Source organism: Cervus elaphus, chromosome 9, assembly GCF_910594005.1.
Source record: "Cervus elaphus chromosome 9, mCerEla1.1, whole genome shotgun sequence".
Taxonomy (NCBI): Eukaryota; Metazoa; Chordata; class Mammalia; order Artiodactyla; family Cervidae; genus Cervus; species Cervus elaphus.
In genome coordinates this window covers 27,752,985-27,772,021 of record NC_057823.1, presented here as the reverse complement: position 1 = coordinate 27,772,021, position 19,037 = coordinate 27,752,985, and the positions used below count along the sequence as shown (strand labels likewise).

The window sequence follows — 19,037 nt, the reverse complement described above, 5'->3', positions numbered from 1 at the left end:
AATTTTTAATACAGCAAATATCAGCAGGTATAACCCATTTAAACAAAAGGTCCTTGGCATCTTCAGTAATTGAAGAAAGTATCAAGAGCTTCTCTGAACAAGAATGAGGCAGGCCAACACAGCCACTGCTTCTATTCCTGCTCTCTCATGAGAGAGCATGCTTCCGGGAGAGTGACCGCAGGGAGGGTGTCTTCGTATCCCTTCATTTGCTATAGTATTTGATATACTGAAGATTCTCAAAATCTCCTGCAATATGTCAAAATCTTGCAGCCTTCTTCCCACTTTTTGGGGAGGTGGAACAACACAGTGAACAGATAAAGGAGTTCTGCTGTGTTCAGCACATCTCAATCACATCCTCTTTCAATTCTCAGCTTCCCTGCCTGTAAAGTAGAGCTAATAGTTTGAAGATAAAATGGTGTAAAAAACAAAATGCACAGTGGCTACACATTAAGGTGTTCTACAATCTCAATTCCCCTTCCTTTTTATACTGAAAAGGCTCTGTGTGGAAAACATGACTTGCTCTGTAGCAACCAAAGTTTACACTGAAGAGCAGCAGCCAAGAAGGGAAGCAGACAGTACAGATAAAAGTGGACCAAAGGGGATAAAAGAAGCAATTCCCTTCTTTTGAATGAATTATGATGGAAGTTACTTTAAAAAGTAATTTTTTGGTAACAAAACAAGACAGAAACAAATGTACCTCTCAACTGGAGTTGAAAAGAAACTTGTATAAGCCTAAATTTCCACCACGGAAAGAATGCTGACCACACAGGAAGAGGAAAAAGTACTTACACCTAGTGTGGGACAAAGCAAAACGCAGGGGAGAAAAAGAAGACTATGGAAAGGAGTATGAACTGCCTACCATGATCTGGGGAAAAGCGAGAAGCAAGCCCTATTTCAAGATGGTCAGACTGTGAAACAGAACCCTGATCATGACTGCTGAAGTCTGAATATTTTTATTCAGTAAATATTTACTGAGCACCTACTCTACTCAGAAATATGACAAGTGTCTGTTTTTATCAGACAGACTCTTGGACCACTCAACATAGGTACAAACAGTCTGACCTAAGTCAAATCTGAAATTATCATTACTTCAGTTCAGTTCAGTTCAGTCGCTCAGTCGTGTCCAACTCTTTGCGACCCCATGAATCACAGCACGCCAGGCCTCCCTGTCCATCACCAACTCCGGAGTTTACTCAAACTCATGTCCATCGAGTCGGCGACGCCATCCAACCGTCTCATCCTCTGTCGTCCCCTTCTCCTCCTGCCCCCAATCCCTCCCAGCATCAGGGTCTTTTCCAATGAGTCAACTCTTCGCATCACTTACTACTACACAAACATATCGGATATAAAAAAAGATGCTGCACCAGATTTGCTGTTCAGTCTGTCAGTCATGTTCAACTCTTCGCGACCCCATGAACTGTAGCACACCAGGCTTCCCTATCCTTCATTATCTCCTGGAGTTTGCTCAAGTTCACGTCCACTGAGTCAGTAATGCCATCCAACTATCTATTCCTGTCGCCCCCTTCTCCTGCTCTCAATCTTTCTCAGCATCTGGGTCAAAATGTTAAAAAAAGAAAGAAAAGTTGTTGTTTCTACACAAGACAATATAAATCTCTACTCCTGGTGCTACCTTTTTCCTTTGTCTTCCAGGTTATCATGCTCTCCCAGTTTTCCTCCTGTCTTGCTATCTACTCATTCTCACTCTTTGCTGGCTCCTCCTTCCTCATCTCCACCTCAAAATGCTAGGCAACAATCAGGGTTCTGGTTTCAGCCCACTTCTCTTCTCTACCTGCACCAACTTCCTAGCGATCTTTGTCCAGGCCCACGATGAAAATGTTAAGACATATCAAAATTCAATCTATATGCTCCCAAACTCATATGTCTATCCCTGACCTCTCTCCTAAGGGCTGAGCTCATAGATCTTTTCACTTAGAAGTCTAACAGACTTCATCAAATCCAAAACAAAAACTCTTGACATCCCCACGCTCTGAGCCCCACCCAGCCCCCATCCCACCTAATCCCCACTCAGTCTTTTGCGTATCAGAAAATGGCATCACTATTCAGCCCAGAGCTCAACTCAAGTCTTCTAGTCGTCACTATGGATCTCGGCTTTTCCTTTTGGTCTCATGCATCACACCCATTCCATCAGTACACACCTTCTTCCATATATTCCACCTACAATGACAGCTCAATCTAAGCAAAAATCACATCCTGAGTTACTGCAGCATCAGCTACCATAATCACTGGTCTAGCCTCCTAACTGGCCCTTCTATTTTTTTTCTTGCTCTTTCTACAATCCAGTTTCAACACAGCAGCCAAAGTGGTTCTTTTTAAATGTTAATCAGGTCGTCTCACTCTACTGCTTAAACTGTACCAATAGCTTCACATAATATTTAGAGTACTGTCCAAATTTTTTCCCTTGGTTTATAAGGCCTGACACCTCTGTCTCTGAACTCCCCTATTTATTGAAAAATCATTTCATAGCCCTTTACTGTGGTATTACAATAGATTTGAGTAATAAAATATATCTGAGCAAAAGATAATTTATAAGCTTGGCTCTTCAGGGTTAAATTTGGGATATCCTAAAGAGAGAGAAAGATCACAGCAAACATTACCATTTTTTCAGAAAGGCATCCACGTTTTATGGAACTAGATAAATGAAAATCAAGTAAATATTTAATTGTAATATATGTCAAATTTGATAAAGCCCTAGCGATATTCAACAACATCAATACTGTAAAACAAAAATTTTTTAAGAGCTGGAAAAAATCATCTATTCAGCTGTAAGGTATGTCTTTTCTACATAAAAATATTTTTTGAAGGATCACAGGCTTTACAAGACCTTAATTATGACTTGGTATGAAATATCCATTCAATCAAATTATTCAAATAAATCGAGCTGATTCTCATGTCGCTTACGTTGTCCACAGTAAGTTCCAATATACCCCTTCTGGCACTGGCAATGGTCGTCTGCACAGGTCCCGCCATTCATGCACCTAACGCTGCACTGCTGAACTGCAAAGAACAAAACACATAAAGTTATCAATCACCAAAACTATAGCGTCTGTGAGAGTTACAAAACATAATAAATGCCCAATTAACGAAGTAAATGTTATGACCCAAGCATACATCTATTTATTTGTAAGTACACAGATGAGCGTATCTGTGACAACATGTTATTTAGTATGTATTTAAAATCTATTACACTCTTAATGTTAAAGGAAGGACATCTAAGGTGACTAGAAGTGCAAGTTCTAGGTTGCAGGAGGCACTCAAGTATCCATTCAGAATGCCGTGGCTGAGTGCCAGGCACTGCCATTCATCCAATGCTTAAGCAGCTGCTTCTCTTTCTCTCAAATCAAGTCTTTTAACAAGGTCTGTAGGTTCCACTGGAAAATACGTGTCAAATCCTTCTCCTTTCTGTCACCACTGATATTTATTGTGTGGTTCAGCTACCCTCAACTCTTACCTGGATTGCTGCAGTCACCTCCTGATGAGTTCCCTAGCTTCTACTCTTGCCCTTTTCAAATTCCTTCTCTGCAGAGCAACTACAGTCTTCTTGTAATAATACAAATAGCACTGCTTCCCTGTCTTATTTAAACCTTTTTAAAGTTGCATTTGGGATATAACGCAAATCCCTCCATGACCGAGGCGGCCATGTATAATCTATCAGGATTTGCCCGCTTCTCTATGCTCTTCTCTTCCCAACCTGCCTCTTTGTCATCACATGAATCTTTTAGTTTCTCAAGTGGAAGAAAGATGTTTTGATTTGCTACTTCCTCTCCCTGTGAGGATCCCTCCCTGGTTCATCCTAGTCTTTCTGAACTCAGCTTCAGTGTCACGTTGCACGGATCAGCCCGATTTTGCCTAGCTCTCGTGTCTATGTTCTTCCTTGGTTCCAGCCTCTTCACAGCCAGGTTTCCTTCCAAGAACTAATCACAATCTATAATGACACTGTGGTGTTTGTTTACTTGTGTTTTGTCTGTCTCTCTACAGGAATGTAAGCTCTGTGACAGTGGATACCAAGCCCATCGTGATAGCAAGGCATTGAGTTCAGTGCTATTTGCTGGGACGATGGCAACTGTGGAAGAAACAGACCGTTGTCAGCCACAGACCAAGAGTCTCATGCCACAGTTTTGGATGCCTACTACTCATTCAAGTGGAGATGTCCAGTAGGAAATGGGACACGTGAATATGAAGCCCAGTGGATGGATCTGCTCTAGAGATAATCATTATAAGTTAGCAACATACTGGTTAGTGCTTGCCCAGTCACTCAGTCGTGTACGACTCTTTGTGACCTCATGGACAGAGGACCTGCCAGGCTCCTCTGTCTATGAGGATTCTCCAGGCAAGAATACTGGAGTAGGTTGCCATTTCCTTCTCCAGGTATCTTCCTCACCCAAGGATCAAACCCAAGTCTCTTGCATCTCCTGCATTGGCAGGTGGATTACCACTGCATCACCTGGGAAGGCCCATATTAGCAGGAGTTGAAGACATATATGCAAATGAGTTCACCTAGGGAGGACAGAACTTTGGGAATACTTAACTGTGAATGTAAGGCTAATAAAGGGGATACAGAAAGGATACTAAGAAAAAATGATCAAGAAAAGGAGTGTTGGGAGCCATTACTTTCATATAAGCGAAGGGAAAAGAGAGCTTTTCAAGAAATAGTGTTTAACGGTGGTAAATGCTTTGTGAAGTTGGAGCACCATGAGGACTAGAGAGGAGAAAAAAGTTCCTGATGGAAAAGCAGCCAGTATAACTCAAGGCCAAATGACTCAGGGATTCTCCTATTAAATTATATACCACAAACTGAAGGTCAGCCAATGATTCTTCAGCTGTCCCAATAGAGGAATAAAACAACTGAATTATAAAATGTTTCTCCAGGATTGGGTGTTTTGCTGAGGGTATATTTGAGAAAACTAAGAGAAGAGAATAACGAAGATATGGGGAATGGTATCTTCTAGGCAGTCAGAGGGAAGGATCGGACAGTAGTGGAGGAAAACGGTATTCAGGGTAGTCAAGAAAGTCTTGAGAAATTCTACATAATGGGTTTTGGAAGGTTTAAACAATTACATGATATTTTAAAAGAAAATGAAACTAGAGCACTAATCAAAGTTTCATCATGAGACAATGACATTTGTCGTATGAATCTTGAATCTTATATTCCTCAATCAGACAGATTATCTATTACTTTTACTTAGGAAAAATTTATAGAAAGAAATGTTAAAAGTATAACAACTTCATATTAGTTTGAGGTAGATAAGTATTAATTATTGAGCAATTACATAAATAATAACTGCTTCTACTTGGCTATAAAACATTTCCTTAAATACTGTGCTAAAAGATTGATCTTGGACCTTAAAGACCCAACAATTCCTCCTTAGGTCATGTAAAGCACAATTTTAGTCCACGGTTACAGTGATCTTACAGAGCTGTTGGGAGTTAGTATGTGTAAAGCAAAATAAGTTAATATATGTAAAACATCTGATCAGTACACAATAAATATTTGTTATCATCTCAGTGCTCTTCTCCTTCCCCTTTAGTTAACCCACAAAACAGTATACGAGACATAGGAGTTAAGCAAAGGCAATAAATAAAGCTGAGGATTTGAGTCTACGGACTTGGGCATCAGAAGCCCTGGATTCAAATCTATCTTACTTTGGGTGAGTTAAAACTTATGTGGGCCTCAATCTCCTTCTCTGACAATAGGGTAATAATAGTATCTCATTGTAGTCATGTGAGGCTTAATTAAATACAATGATATAGTCAAACACTTAGTACCTGTAATAAGTACCGGTAAAACACAGTAAATTCCAGCTATTACAAAGAATTACTTCTCACTAAATCCAGGCTCTTTCACTCAGTAGACGCGCATCTTCTGGACCAGTACGAAATCGTTTTTCTTCATCACCACCCCATTAGCCCCTAGTTGTTGTTGGCAACAGCTAAGCCACCAAAGATTTTTACTCTAAAGATTAGTACTGACCTAGTTAGTGCAGAAAATAATCATGGGTCCACAGCCTCATTGAAAAGGACATTTACCATTTATTCAAAAGATGACTCACAGATAACGCAGTAAATAAGGTCACATATGAAAAACGTACTTGATTTTGATCCACAGGTTGGTGATATTTGGCCGCTGGAACAAGTACACATGTTAGGACGTGAACAAAATCCATCTCCGCAACTATTTCTACATATTGCTGTGGAAAGCACAACAGGGAAACGTGTGAACAAACAGGTAATAAGCCACTGACTACAAACCAAAGAAGCTATAGCTAAAAACAATAAAGCTGAAAAACTAAGATATAAAAATATGTGCTATATATGATGCCTAATTGCAGATATGCAACAAAAGTACCCACTGTAGACAAGTGAATGAGTCTCTTAAGTATCCTTATGATAAAAATGCACACAAATGAAGCTACTTTAATTTCCATAATCTTAACTGTTCAACTCTTTATCAGTATGGGTCATCTTTTCCGTTCAAGGCAGAGGGCTTATATTCAGAATTCACCATGAGAAGACAGACTTGATCCTAGGAAGCAAGGAGAGTTGAGGAAACCCAGACGTCTTGTGTACCCTCAGAAAACACAGCCCAGTCTGTAAAGGACCTTCACAGGAGACAGAGAAAGTGAAATTGGCTGAGCTGGAGACTCCACGCTCTAACGACTTGGCAAAACCCCAGGGGTTCCATACACATTCCTTCCCGGCTGGTATCTGACCTGCCCCATCATCAATCTTTGTTCCCCTTAATAATTCTCTTTCTCCTCCCTCCAGCCGTTCTTCTCCTGTATTACCTCCACAACCTAGCCTATTCCTGCTGCTCAGAAAAGCTGCTGCGACATTTTGATGAAGGGAGAGTCAAAGCCTCCTGCAGCTGTGACCTCGAAGGTATGAGGGTCATCAGAGCAAAGAATGTTAGGCTCACTGACACAGCACATACCACAGATCTTCAAAATCAGTAGCCTTCAAATGGGAAGTCTCTCCCGTACAGAGTCAGTTTCACTTAGGAGCTGATTTATCTCTATAACCACAACTGAATTCTCTCTCTGCAAAGCATTAGGCAAGTGTTTTAATGCTCCATTAATGCTCCATGAATGGATGGATGAAGACAGGAAGAGGAGAGTAACGGGAATGTCCTGAAACTAGCTGTACATATGTATGTAAATGTGTGTACCTATCTTCTGCTAGTGAGGAGTCTCACAATTTTCAAAGAGATATGAGGCCCCCTCAGTACATATTGTAAAGGGTGTGTTTTATAGAAGTAAACTAACTCAATAATTGTTTTGCTTCTCCAAATTGCCTTTGACACCCACATAATACAGCCTGCATCTCCATTAGTACAATGAGGATGTCATAGATCCCAGAGTAAAAGTAAAAAACGATTTTAGGCACAAACAAGGCTCCTGCCATGGAGTTGACTATTCTTAAAATGTACTGGACTTAGTGATCACCAATAACTTTCCAATGACAGAAGTTTATTAAAATACTGTTTTATCTCAAAGCCCCCTCATTAGCAGCAAGGAGACATTTAGTTTTGTTGTTCAGTCGCTAAGTTGTGTCTGACTCTGCGATGCCATGGACTACAGCACACCAGTCTTACCTATCCTTCACTATCTCTCAGAGTTTGCTCCAAAGACATTTAGTTTAGGCTTAGGTTATATACCAAGTGCCCCTTCCCAGGTCCTAAACCCAAAGAAGATCTGATGGACTGGAGACTGGTCAGCTTCAGACAGATCCCTATCTTGGCCGCAGGTCTACCCTCTACATCTGTGAACCCATGAAAAGCAGAATGCTTAGGCTCTTTCTCTTCACACTCATATAAAACTATAGTATATCTCATCTAAGTATTTGTCCCTACCACAATTGGGGGGGAAAAAATGAGGCCCAGAAATACCAGAGAGGGATGTAGAGAGGACCCGGGTGTTGGGATTTCAGTGATGCTGGGAGAAGACTCAAGTCAACAGTGGAGAGTAAATGAATGGTACTAAGCAAGAGGTCTGAGGTTGAGCTCCGGCTCTGCCATTGACCCACTGCAAGCTTGGAGAAAACCCACAGCTTCTCTGGGTTCAGTGCTCTCATTGGTAAAATAAAACAAAGGGATTATACTGGAATGTTCTGATGTCTCTTCAGGTCTCAAACAGTATGGTTCTGGGCCAACCCCTTCCCACTGTTTTTCCACTGATCAACATGCTCTTCATAGCACAATTTCACAACAACAACAAAAAATTAATAAGCAAACTTTTCCATTGCTTCATGTCCTAACAAGAATTTAAAGAAAGAAACAAATGGAAACTAAGTCAATTTCATCATTTTGGAAACAAATATTTGGAAGTTTGGAAATACTTCAGTGATTTTCGCAGGCCATAATTAAGAACAATAACAACAAAACACAGATTCAACTCAAAATGCATTAGGTTTCCAGTAGTTTGAGAAATATATTTTTATTTTAATATCTTCTCATGAAGCCTGGTCAAGGCCAACCAGATTAAAATTCTAGGAGTTGATCATTATAATAATTTTCTATAAAGAAAAAATGTTGATGTACAAATATATGAGGAAATTAATCTTTGGTCCTCCTTTTCTATTAGTGTTTTACTTATTCTCTTTTTCTAAGTCCCCTCAGAGCTTTTCTTCTGCTATATGGTGGGAAGCCAATAAATGTAATAAATAATTTGTTATCGTAAGAAAGTCATGGGATGAAAATTCTTTTTTTTACTGAAGTCTAATTGATTACCGATATTATACTAGTTTCAGGCGTATAGTGCAGTGGTTCAGTATTTTTGCAGATTACACTCCATTATCCATTATGTTATTACAAGATAATGACTAAAATTCCCTTTGCTGTATAACATACCCTTGTTTCTTACTTCCCACATAACAGTTTGTATGTGCTAATCCCATGCACTTAATTGCCCCTTTCCTTCTTCTCCCCTTTGTAACCACTGTGCGGTGTGTGCCTGCATGCTCAGGGCCCAACTCTTTGCGACCCCATGGACTGTAGCCCGCCAGGCTCTTCTGTCCATGGGAGAATACTTGTACAGGCAAGAATACTGGAGTGGGTTGCCATTTCCTACTTCAGGCGATCTTCCCTATCCAGGGATCAAACCTGCAGCGCCTGCAATGTAGGCAGATTTTTTTACTGCTGAGTTACCAGGGTTAGCCAAACACGTTTTCTGTATCTGTGAGTCTGGTTTTTATTTTGCACATACATTTATTTGTATTATTTTTTCTATTCCACATATAAGTGATATCATACAGTATTTGTCTTTTTATGTCTGACATTTCACAAAGCATAATATTCCGTAGGCCCATTCACATTGCTCCAAATGGCAGAATTTCATGGAATGAAAATTCCTAATTTTGACTTTATGATGTTTTCAATTCAGTTATTATCTCTATATACTTTAGTTTTCAATATCAAAATAAGTGAGCTACTGAACTCAATGCAAAATATTATGCTAAAATTTAGATGAGACACACCCAAGAGAATATAAGTGCATTACATTCTCCCTCTCTTTTGCACACTATTTTAGTCTTGGGTATTTGAATTACCATTTAAATGTGTTAATAGATATTTTTGTAGATATCTCTTGACACAAGTATTATAAATATTTCTTAGAGATATAGAGATCATTTCAAAGTTATGTTTTTATAGAGTTATGGTACTTGTACATTCCAATGTATTTCATAAGCATCCAAATAGCATAAGTTGTAGAAATGAAGGCTACAATATTCACTGTTACTTTGAGATTTCCAAAGCTGATCTTCTAAACAGTTAGAGGGCACAATGTTACTCAAAGACCAAAAGTATTTAAGGCTGACACTCGGAGGATTATATATATATACACACACACACACACACACACACACACACACACACACACATATATACACATTTTTTTTCCTACTGCAAATATTCTAGAAGGCTCTGTTCTCTGGAATTCCCATTCCACACTGATCCAATAAAATCTGACTTTACAGATTTTCAACACGTACCATAAACCAATCCTTTCTCCTCGGCTGCTCTCCAGCTCAATAATGGCAGCCACATTCATTACATTCAGTGAGTCAGACTTTCCGCAGTGTCTAAGTCACTCCCGGCTAGTATGGCAGGTGTGTGGTGAGTGACGTTAGCTGTTTCAGGATTCTAGGAGCCACGTAAGTTTAAAGCAGGCACGGTAACGCCCTGCTGATCTGAAAAAGTAAATGCACCCTCCACAAATGCCTCCCATATATGACTTCTGTGCTGGAGGGAAAGGAATCCAATACCCTCCCGTTCCTTTTAATAAAAGGAAAAGCTTATAATCAGAGGGTTTATTTAATATGTTTATGAATCATCCTAAAGAACACAGTTGTTGCTTCCTATTTTTGCCTCATTACCAGGTATTGTGAGACTTTTAGGGTAGAAAAAATAAGAAGCTAACATTCACAACACTTAAGATGTCATGCCTTTTAAAAAACTGCACAAAAATAACATTTAGGGTCTATCTGAACCCACAAAACCAATAACTATAGAGTCAGAGATGCCACTACATCCTTATTATCCCTTGGGTAGTGTGGCTTGCCCTTTTTCTCTGTTCATATGGCATCATTATCTTCTCCCTGGAAAACATCGAGGTCAATCTAAAGTCAAGATTGGCTCTAAATAAACGTGCTGTCTACCATACCTGGCTCTCCTCCCAACAAGACAAATGTGGCTATGCTATATAAATACACAAGAAAAGGCCAGTCACACTTTAACTCACAATTTCACAGGCATGTGAAATAAGACATCCCATAGTCCACCACAGTGAAGCTGGTAACTAATGACTTCTCCAATTAAAACGTGGAGAACTGGCTACACACTTTGGAAACGGAATAAAATAATCAAAACAGCAAAGGTCAGACACGCAAAACTTCTGAAGTTCTAAGGCTCACACTTTGGAAATCTGTACTTTATGAGATCTGGGGTCTGGAAATCCTAAATGTAAATGTCTTAAAAGTCAAGCCATGTGGAAGAGTTCTCTCTTTTAAAACTTCTGTTAACCTGGGTCAACGCCAAATCTCTGAGAGGGCTCCTTTCTTATCTATGTTATGTGGCTGCTAAGATGAAACCAGAAATAAGACCTAAGAAAGCCTGATCTTCAGAAGGTCTACACCTCCTGCGGAGTCAAAAGGCAGATCATTTACATAAACACCTTGTGGTCTTATCTGAGAACTTTCAGGAAAAAGTGGTTTGGGGTTATCTGGGGAATTGCTGCGCTCTCCCTTGAGTTTGTATTAATAGACATAGAAAGATAAAACTTTCAAGTTATCTCTGAAACCTTTATCATTATTGCCCTTCAACAGTCTAGAAGTGAAGTCTAAACTGATGCAAATCGGCTGCTTCTTCCCCACCATTCAAATGGGGTCACCCCTAATCATTACTAGTGGCCACCGGATTATAAACGCAACTCTGTGTCCAAACCACTGAATGCAAAAGGTCCGCCCTGGGATGGGGCCGAGCGGGCCGCCCCAAGCTGCGATCCCAGCCTAGCACTCACGGACAATGCACTGGTTTCCTCCTGGGAGCGTCTTCCATCCGGGGCAGCAGTACGAGTGGAACCTGGATCCGCATACGTTGGGCCTGCGAGACACAAGTGAAATCACACACACTGAGACAGGGATGTGGTAATACATTAGAGGTTTTCCTAAGCTTTACGGAGGACCAAAACTACACGTCAAACTGCTGTGGCTTGGGTCTCAGACTTGGAAGTGAATGGGCTAGACACTGAAATGGGGAAGGATCAGAAACGTCTAAACACTGCCTTTCATCTCCCCTCTGTTGCTGCTCTTTAAAAAGAGCGAAAAGAAACAGGGAAACATATAATTTGCTACCATTCTAGCCTCCGGATGTAGAGAACAAAGGGAACACTCCGTTTCAAAAATCCTTGCCCCCGTCCCCAAATCCATCCCTCCTTGATCGACTGTTACTTTGGCCCCGACGTGTCAAGGGTGGAGCGCTGGGCCTGATGATTAGACGGAGCTGAAAGCCCCGCACACGTCCTCAAACAAAAGGCTCGGAGCTGCGCCCCCGACGGTGGGGAGCAGGCAGGCTCCACCGGCCCCCGCGCGGCGCGGGGCGCACCGAGGCGCGCCTTCCGCCAGACATTCGGCTTGTTCCCGCAGAGCTGGCTCCGCAGGCGCTCAGCGATCCTCACCCAGAGGCCTCCAACTCACCCGCCGACAAACCCCCGAGGGAGGGTTTTTCTTTTCTTTTCTTTTTTTTTTTGCCGGCAGGAGGAAGAGGAGGAGGCGCTTCGTGGACTCTTCGGGGTCTACTGGTGGAAGGGGGCCCCGGCTCTAGCCACAGAACTAGGTTCTGGGAGGGATGGAAACTAGGTTCTGGGATGGAAAGCTGCCAAGCCGAGGTCCCCCCCTCCCGCCCCCGCGTCGCCTGTCCACCTACCCTCGGAGCACGTCCTGCTGTCCTCGCCTGCGGACGCGGCTAGCCGCCGCGACGCCCTCCTCCCGGTACTCGGGCACCGCGAACCCGCCTTCAGAGCCCGCCGCTGCGGGCCGGACCTGTTGCGGTGGCGGCTGGGGCCGGGGCGCCTTGGGCGGCGGGGGCTGGGGCTGGCCGGCCGTGCACTGCGCCCAAAGCGCCACGCAGCCCAGCCACACGAAGTAGGGCTGGGGACACAGCCGCCGCCGTCTCCCCATCGCGCGCGCTACGGGCGCGCGGACCTTGGTCCGCTGAGAGGGAGCGCTCAAAGACAAAATCTGCGCGGCCCGAAAAAAGTCAGGTCTAACAAGCCCTTCGTCGGCCCCGGAGACTCGCGGGCGTTCGGGCTCCCTGCTCTAGCGGGAGCCCGGGACCCAGCGCCGGCCCCCTGGCTGCCAGCGGGGTGCGGGTTCTAGCGCAGCGGGCGGCGAGGCGCGGCGGCAGAGCGGCCGGCAGCCCCGCGCGGTCCACGTTGCATCCCCCGGGCCGCTGCCCCGAGCGACTCCAGGACCGCCAGCGGGTGGGGGCGGGAAATTACAATAGTAACCCGAGCAGCCGCGGCGTAAAGTTACAAAGAAAGCGGACCTCAAAAGGAAAAAAAAAAAAAAAGGCCTGAACGGAGCGACTCTGCGGATTCCCGTGCGCTCCGGGCACAGACCTTGGAAAGCTGCAAAAGTCACCAGAAAGAAGCCGAAAGCAAACAAAAGTCGCCCCCCCCAAACAAGTGGGGGGTCCTTTCGGGGCTCTCCCGCAGTCCCCCGGGACAGCGACGCGCCGGCGGCGGCTAAAGAGCCGGGCGGAGGTGCGCGGGGCCGGGGCGAGCCGCCGGTGAGAGGGAGGGCGGGAGACTGGACGCCGGGGAAGATGCGGCGGGCCAGGGCGCGGCGCGGGGGTTTTGAGGCCCGGCGGGGCGCTGGGCGGGCCGGCGGGCGGCGGCTGTCAGTGGGGGCTGGAGCGCCGCCGTCCACACGTGGGGCGCAGCCCTGACCGAGGGGCTGGCGCAGAGTGGGCGGAGACAGAGTAAGGGGGCGACCGGGTGGGGAGGAACAAGGGGAGCCAGAGGCTGGGGGAGGGGAAGAGGAAGGAAGGGGGAAGGGAGGGGAGAGGACTGGGACTGGGGAGAGGGAGTCGGGGGCGAGCCGGAGAGGCAGGTCAGGGTTTGGAAAGGGGGCTTGGAAAGAGAGATTGGCGAGCTTGGGTGCGAGAGGAAATGAGCGGGGGATGGGGGCGAGGTTAGGGCGAGCCGAGAAGTGGGAAAGGGGAGGGAGGGCCGGGGGGCCCGGGAGGAGGGGGCGAGGCGCTAGTCGGCTTTGCTTCCCGTCCCCCTCAATTGGCCGCTAGCTCTGTTTTGACTGCCTGTACAAAGCGAGCAGACGACGGGGGAGGGGGCGGTTAGGGACCGGATTTGGGAAAGAAGGCAGCAGCCCCTTCCCTACTCCTCCGCCCTCGCCGGGCCACGGACCAGGGACGGGGGTCTCTAAATGCGCCGGGCTTGGCTAGACCCGCAGCTGAACTTCCCCGCCGGGCAGAGGCCACAAGGTTGAGGATGAGAACGGGTCCTGCTTTAGGGACCCGGACCCAGGCCCGAGGTGGAAGGAGTCTCAGTCAAGCAGGACTAGACTCGCGCGGGAGTTGGCTGCAACCTCAGTCCGAGCAGGAGGCCGAGCTCTCCCCATCGCCCTCCTACCCCCACCTCCCCACCGGGAGCGGCGTCAGTCTGCGGAACCCGCAGAGGGGCTGGGCGTTTCCGGATTGAAAGGCGCCCTCCGCCTCCAAGAGGGAGCTCGAGCTGCCGCGGGGGACCTCGGCAGCTTGCAGGCGCCGCGGTCCTGGGGAGTCCGTGCCGGGGGTGTGCTTCGGGTTGAGCCCTGCCAGGACTCTGCGTGAGTTTGCAGCCAGAGACAAGTTAGAGCCCCTGAAATGTGTTTAGGGGGAACAGGCATGGTGGGTAAATGAGTCTTGGGGCATATCCCCGGTTCCCGGTTTGGACTCTTGTTTAATGATTAAACTCTAACAATTGATGCATCCACACTGGCTGGCCACTTGCCCTCTGGACCTGTAGACGTGCCTCTAAGCTCACCCGATTTGGGGGTCTTCCTTTGTGGCTCTGCTTTTATGGTATTTATGTGACGCCCCAGTCGTCTGTCATCATTTCATAATTAAAAATCAAACATCCCTGAAAACTGGGACTGGCCATCCAAGTATGGTTTAGGAAACAGTACGAGAGAGCAACGTCTGGATTATTCAGGCCTAGAGAAACTAAAGATTTTTGTACCTAAACAATTTTTTTCCTGGCCCAAACTGCCCAGATGTACTATTTGGCGGCCAAAATTCTCTGAGAATTGGTATAACCGCCTCCTTTTTCCCCCCACTGTAGTCAGGCAAAGAGTTTTAACGTAGTATCGCTTCTTACCAGTGTTCTCATAAGGCATAAGAAAAAGTAGAGGCAACACCAATCTATTCAAATCCAAAGAACTTAAAGACAGAAATAGAGGATTCATCATGCGCTGTCCTTCAAACAAATTCATTTTAACTAAAAGAACTAAATAAAGTATCTCTTGGGTTATAGCAGTTTTAATCATACTTTCTAAACATTTAACCCCATTAAATGGGTTTCTAATTAATACTTAAATAGTTCTGTGGTTTATTTGTGTCTATCATATCAAATCCAAATGTTCTAAAATTGCATATGCATTTATCCTTAGACTTGCCAATTCCACATTTAGAAATTATTTAAAAGATAAACATGAAAAAATTAAATGGCGAATGCTGTAGTCTGCTCATTGAAACACTATTTATAATGGCAAAAGATTAGAAATACAAAGTTCCCATCCATAAGGACCTGGTTGAATATAGTTTATTTAGTAGAATACTATACAGCTTTAAAAAATGAATGAGGGTGACTCTAAACACCTATGAGTGAGCCCTAGATATACAATCCAACAAAAAACAAACAAAAGTGCAGATTGATAAGGATATCAGTTGAGACAGAAAGGATAATAAAGGTTACCAAGGACTGAGGTGGGAGAAGGGAATAAGGAATCATTATTTAATAGGTACGCAGTTCAGTTCAGTCGCTCAGTCGTGTCCAACTCTTTGCGACCCCATGAACCGCAGCACACCAGGACTCCCTGTCCATCGCCAACTCCTGGAGTTCACCCAAACCCACGTCCATTGAGTCGGTGATGCCATCCAACCATCTCATCCTCTGTCATCCCCTTCTCCTCCTGCCTTCAATCTTTCCCAGTATCAGGGTCTTTTCCAATGAGTCAACTCTTCACATCAGGTGGCCAAAGTATTGGAGTTTCAGCTTCAACATCACTCCTTCCAATGAACACCTAGGACTGATCTCCTTTAGGATGGACTGGTTGGATCTCCTTGCAGTCCAAGGGACTCTCAAGAGTCTTCTCCAACACCACAGTTCAAAAGCATCAATTCTTCGGCGCTCAGCTTTCTTTATAGTCCAACTCTCACATCCATACATGACCACTGGAAAAACCATAGCCTTGACTAGACGGACCTTTGTTGGCAAAGTAATGTCTCTGCTTTTTAATATGCTATCTAGGTTGGTCATAACTTTCCTTCCAGGGAGTAACCGTCTTTTAATTTCATGGCTGCAATCACCATCTGCAGTGATTTTGGAGCCCCAAAAAATAAAGTCTGACACTGTTTCCACTGTTTCCCCATCCATTTCCCAGGAAGTGATGGGACCAGATGCCATGATCTTAGTTTTCTGAATGTTGAGTTTTAAGCAAACTTTTTCACTCCCCTCTTTGACTTTCATCAAGAAGCTCTTTCGTTCTTCACTTTCTGCCATAAGGGTGGTGTTATCTGCATATCTGAGGTTATTGATATTTCTCCCGACAGTCTTGATTCCAGCTTGTGCTCCTTCCAGCCAGGTGTTTCTCATGATGTACTCTGCATATAAGTTAAATAAGCAGGGTGACAATATACAGGCTTGACGTACTCCTTTTCCTATTTGGAACCAGTCTGTTGTTCCATATCCAGTTCTAACTGTTGCTTCCTGACCTGCATACAGGTTTCTCAAGAGGCAGGTCAGGTGGTCTGGTATTCTCATCTCTTTCAGAATTTTCCACAGTTTATTGTGATCCACACAGTCAAAGGCTTTGGCATAGTCAATAAAGCAGAAATAGATGTTTTTCTGGAACTCTCTTGCTTTTTCGATGATCCAGCGGATGTTGGCAATTTAATCTCTGGTTCCTCTGCCTTTTCTAAAACCAGCTTGAGCATCTGGAATGTTACGGTTGACATACTACTGAAGCCTTGCTTAGAGAAAGAATTTTAAGCATCACTTTACTATCGTGTGAGATGAGTGCAATTGTGTGGTAGTTTGAGCATTCTTTGACTTTGCCTTTCTTTGGGGTTGGAATGAAAACTGACCTTTTCCAGTCAGTTGGCCACTGCTGAGTTTTCCAAATTTGTTGGCATATTGAGCGCAGCACTTTCACAGCATCATCTTTTAGGATTTGAAATAGCTCAACTGGAATTCCATCACCTCCACTAGCTTTGTTCGCAGTGATGCTTCCTAAGGCCCACTTAACTTCATAGAATTTTCATATAAGATGATGACAATGTTCTGAAAATTAATAGTGTGATAATGATTGTACAACATTGTGAATGCACTTAATGCCACTGAATTGTATACTTAAATATGGCTAAAATAAGTTTCATATGTATATTTTACTACAATAAAAAATTTTAATGTCAGGTGCAGGGTATTGCATACTGTGTGCTACCTTTCTGGGGTACACATGTGCATATATGTATGTGTGTACTTTTTATAAACTAGAAGTAAACACCAAATCTAATAAAATTAGTTATGTTAGAGAAGGAAGAGGATATGAAGGATTAAATAATGGTGGAACCTAGATCTTTCCAACATGCCTTGTTTTATAGTTCTAAGTTTGGAGCCATGTATATATTTTATTAGTGGCATAATGTGATTATCCACAAAAATGGGGAGAATACTTATTTAAAGTTACATTTAAACACAATGTTTGAACTGTACATCTTCAGTAAGATATAACCTAAGGATGAAATGAGCACAAAGAAGTTTGAAATTCTATTTCATAATGGTAATGTGAGCGAGAGAGAGAGAGATTGAAAGGGGGAAAAGAGAAAGAGGGAGAAAGTTATTAGAAAGCATGATTTCAGCAAAAGAGAAAAGAGATTAAATATAAAAGTAAAAACACTAGGTTAAATTTAGTTAACATGCCAATATATATAATCAGAACTTACTTTATCATTCTAAAATACACATTTCCTAGTCCCATGCATTGAAAGACCTGTAGTGACAACCCGATAACAATAAACACCTATTGTGCCCAGATCGTGGTCCCTATGTACCATTTCCCATTAAAAAGAATGAGGGTTTCTTGAGTAGGTAGCTGATTTCAGGTCTGGGGCAAGAGCCATGTAAAATTAATCTGGACTATCTATTTTGTCATATTGGAAAGCAAGGAAATTACAAACAATTTAGGGTCATATTGAAAGGAAACTGGACCTAATTTTTTTGAAAAAGATTCCACTGACCAAAGGTGGGAAAACCTGAACGTCAAAAAGGAAAATGACTGCAAGGGACTTAAACATTATGAGATGTATAAATGTTCAAGAATTACAAATGATACTCCAAACAAAAGTTAATTGGTCACTTTGGAGATTGTTAGAGAACAGCTTACTCTAGAAACATCAATCAATAAAATAATCAAGCACTTATTCTGCCTTTGCTGGATAGTCTAAGAGTTTCTCTTAAAAAAAATTATAGATGTAAACACAGGCATGATGGAATTTTTAAAAAATCACAACTTTGCAAACTTTAATGAAGTAATAATCCAGGCAGCAGTTATTAATGTTTGCTAAAACTGTTAAGTCAAGGTTCTCAACTGGGGGCCATTTTCTCTTTGGGATACATTTAGCAATATCTGGAGACATTTTTTATTGTCTCATATACCAATAAGATGGTGTGTATGGGGCAAGAGTGTTGAGAGTACCAGGGATCCCACTAAATATCCTATAGTTTATAGGACAGTCCCCCATAACAAAGTATTCTCTGGTCCAAAATAGCAATTTATTTGAAAACCCTTCCATTAGGTGAACAGTCAGTGGGGAACTTTTTAATGAATAATTCAAGCTATTACCCCCAGAACCTACTGATTATTGCCAACTTCTGAAAATTATGATAATCAGATATTATGTGTCTGCTTAAGTGGCACAACTGAAGGCACACAGAACTGCCTATGGGATATCTTTGTAAAAAACAATTGACCCTAAGTGTAATCATAACTTTAGATTTAACTACCAGTTTCTAGGCTTCCATTGTGCCTCAGCCGGTGAAGAATCTGCCTGCAATGCGGGAGACCTGAGTTCGATCTCTGTGTTTGAAAGAGCCTCTGGAGAAAGAAAAGGCTTGCCACTCCAGTGTTCTGGCCTAGAGAATTCCATGAACTGTATATAGGCCATGGGATCTAGGCAGAGTTGGACACGATTAAGCGACTTTTATATGCAGGTCAAGAAGCAACAGTTAAACTGGACATGGAACAACAGA

General features: G+C 43.4%; 1 protein-coding gene across 1 annotated transcript in view; it reads right to left on the bottom strand.

Moving 5' to 3' along the window:
• Window positions 1-12,695, bottom strand: part of FBN2 (fibrillin 2) — a 219,287-nt gene extending 206,592 nt beyond the window's left edge. Inside the window, exons 1-4 of the mRNA XM_043912195.1 lie at window positions 12,437-12,695; window positions 11,532-11,614; window positions 6,108-6,206; window positions 2,920-3,015 (exon numbers count right to left, since the gene is read on the bottom strand). Of these exons, the coding sequence (XP_043768130.1) occupies window positions 2,920-3,015; window positions 6,108-6,206; window positions 11,532-11,614; window positions 12,437-12,690 (532 nt within the window). The 5' untranslated portion in view covers window positions 12,691-12,695. The remainder of the gene's footprint in view (window positions 1-2,919; window positions 3,016-6,107; window positions 6,207-11,531; window positions 11,615-12,436) is intronic.
• Between the last annotated feature and the right edge of the window lie 6,342 nt (window positions 12,696-19,037).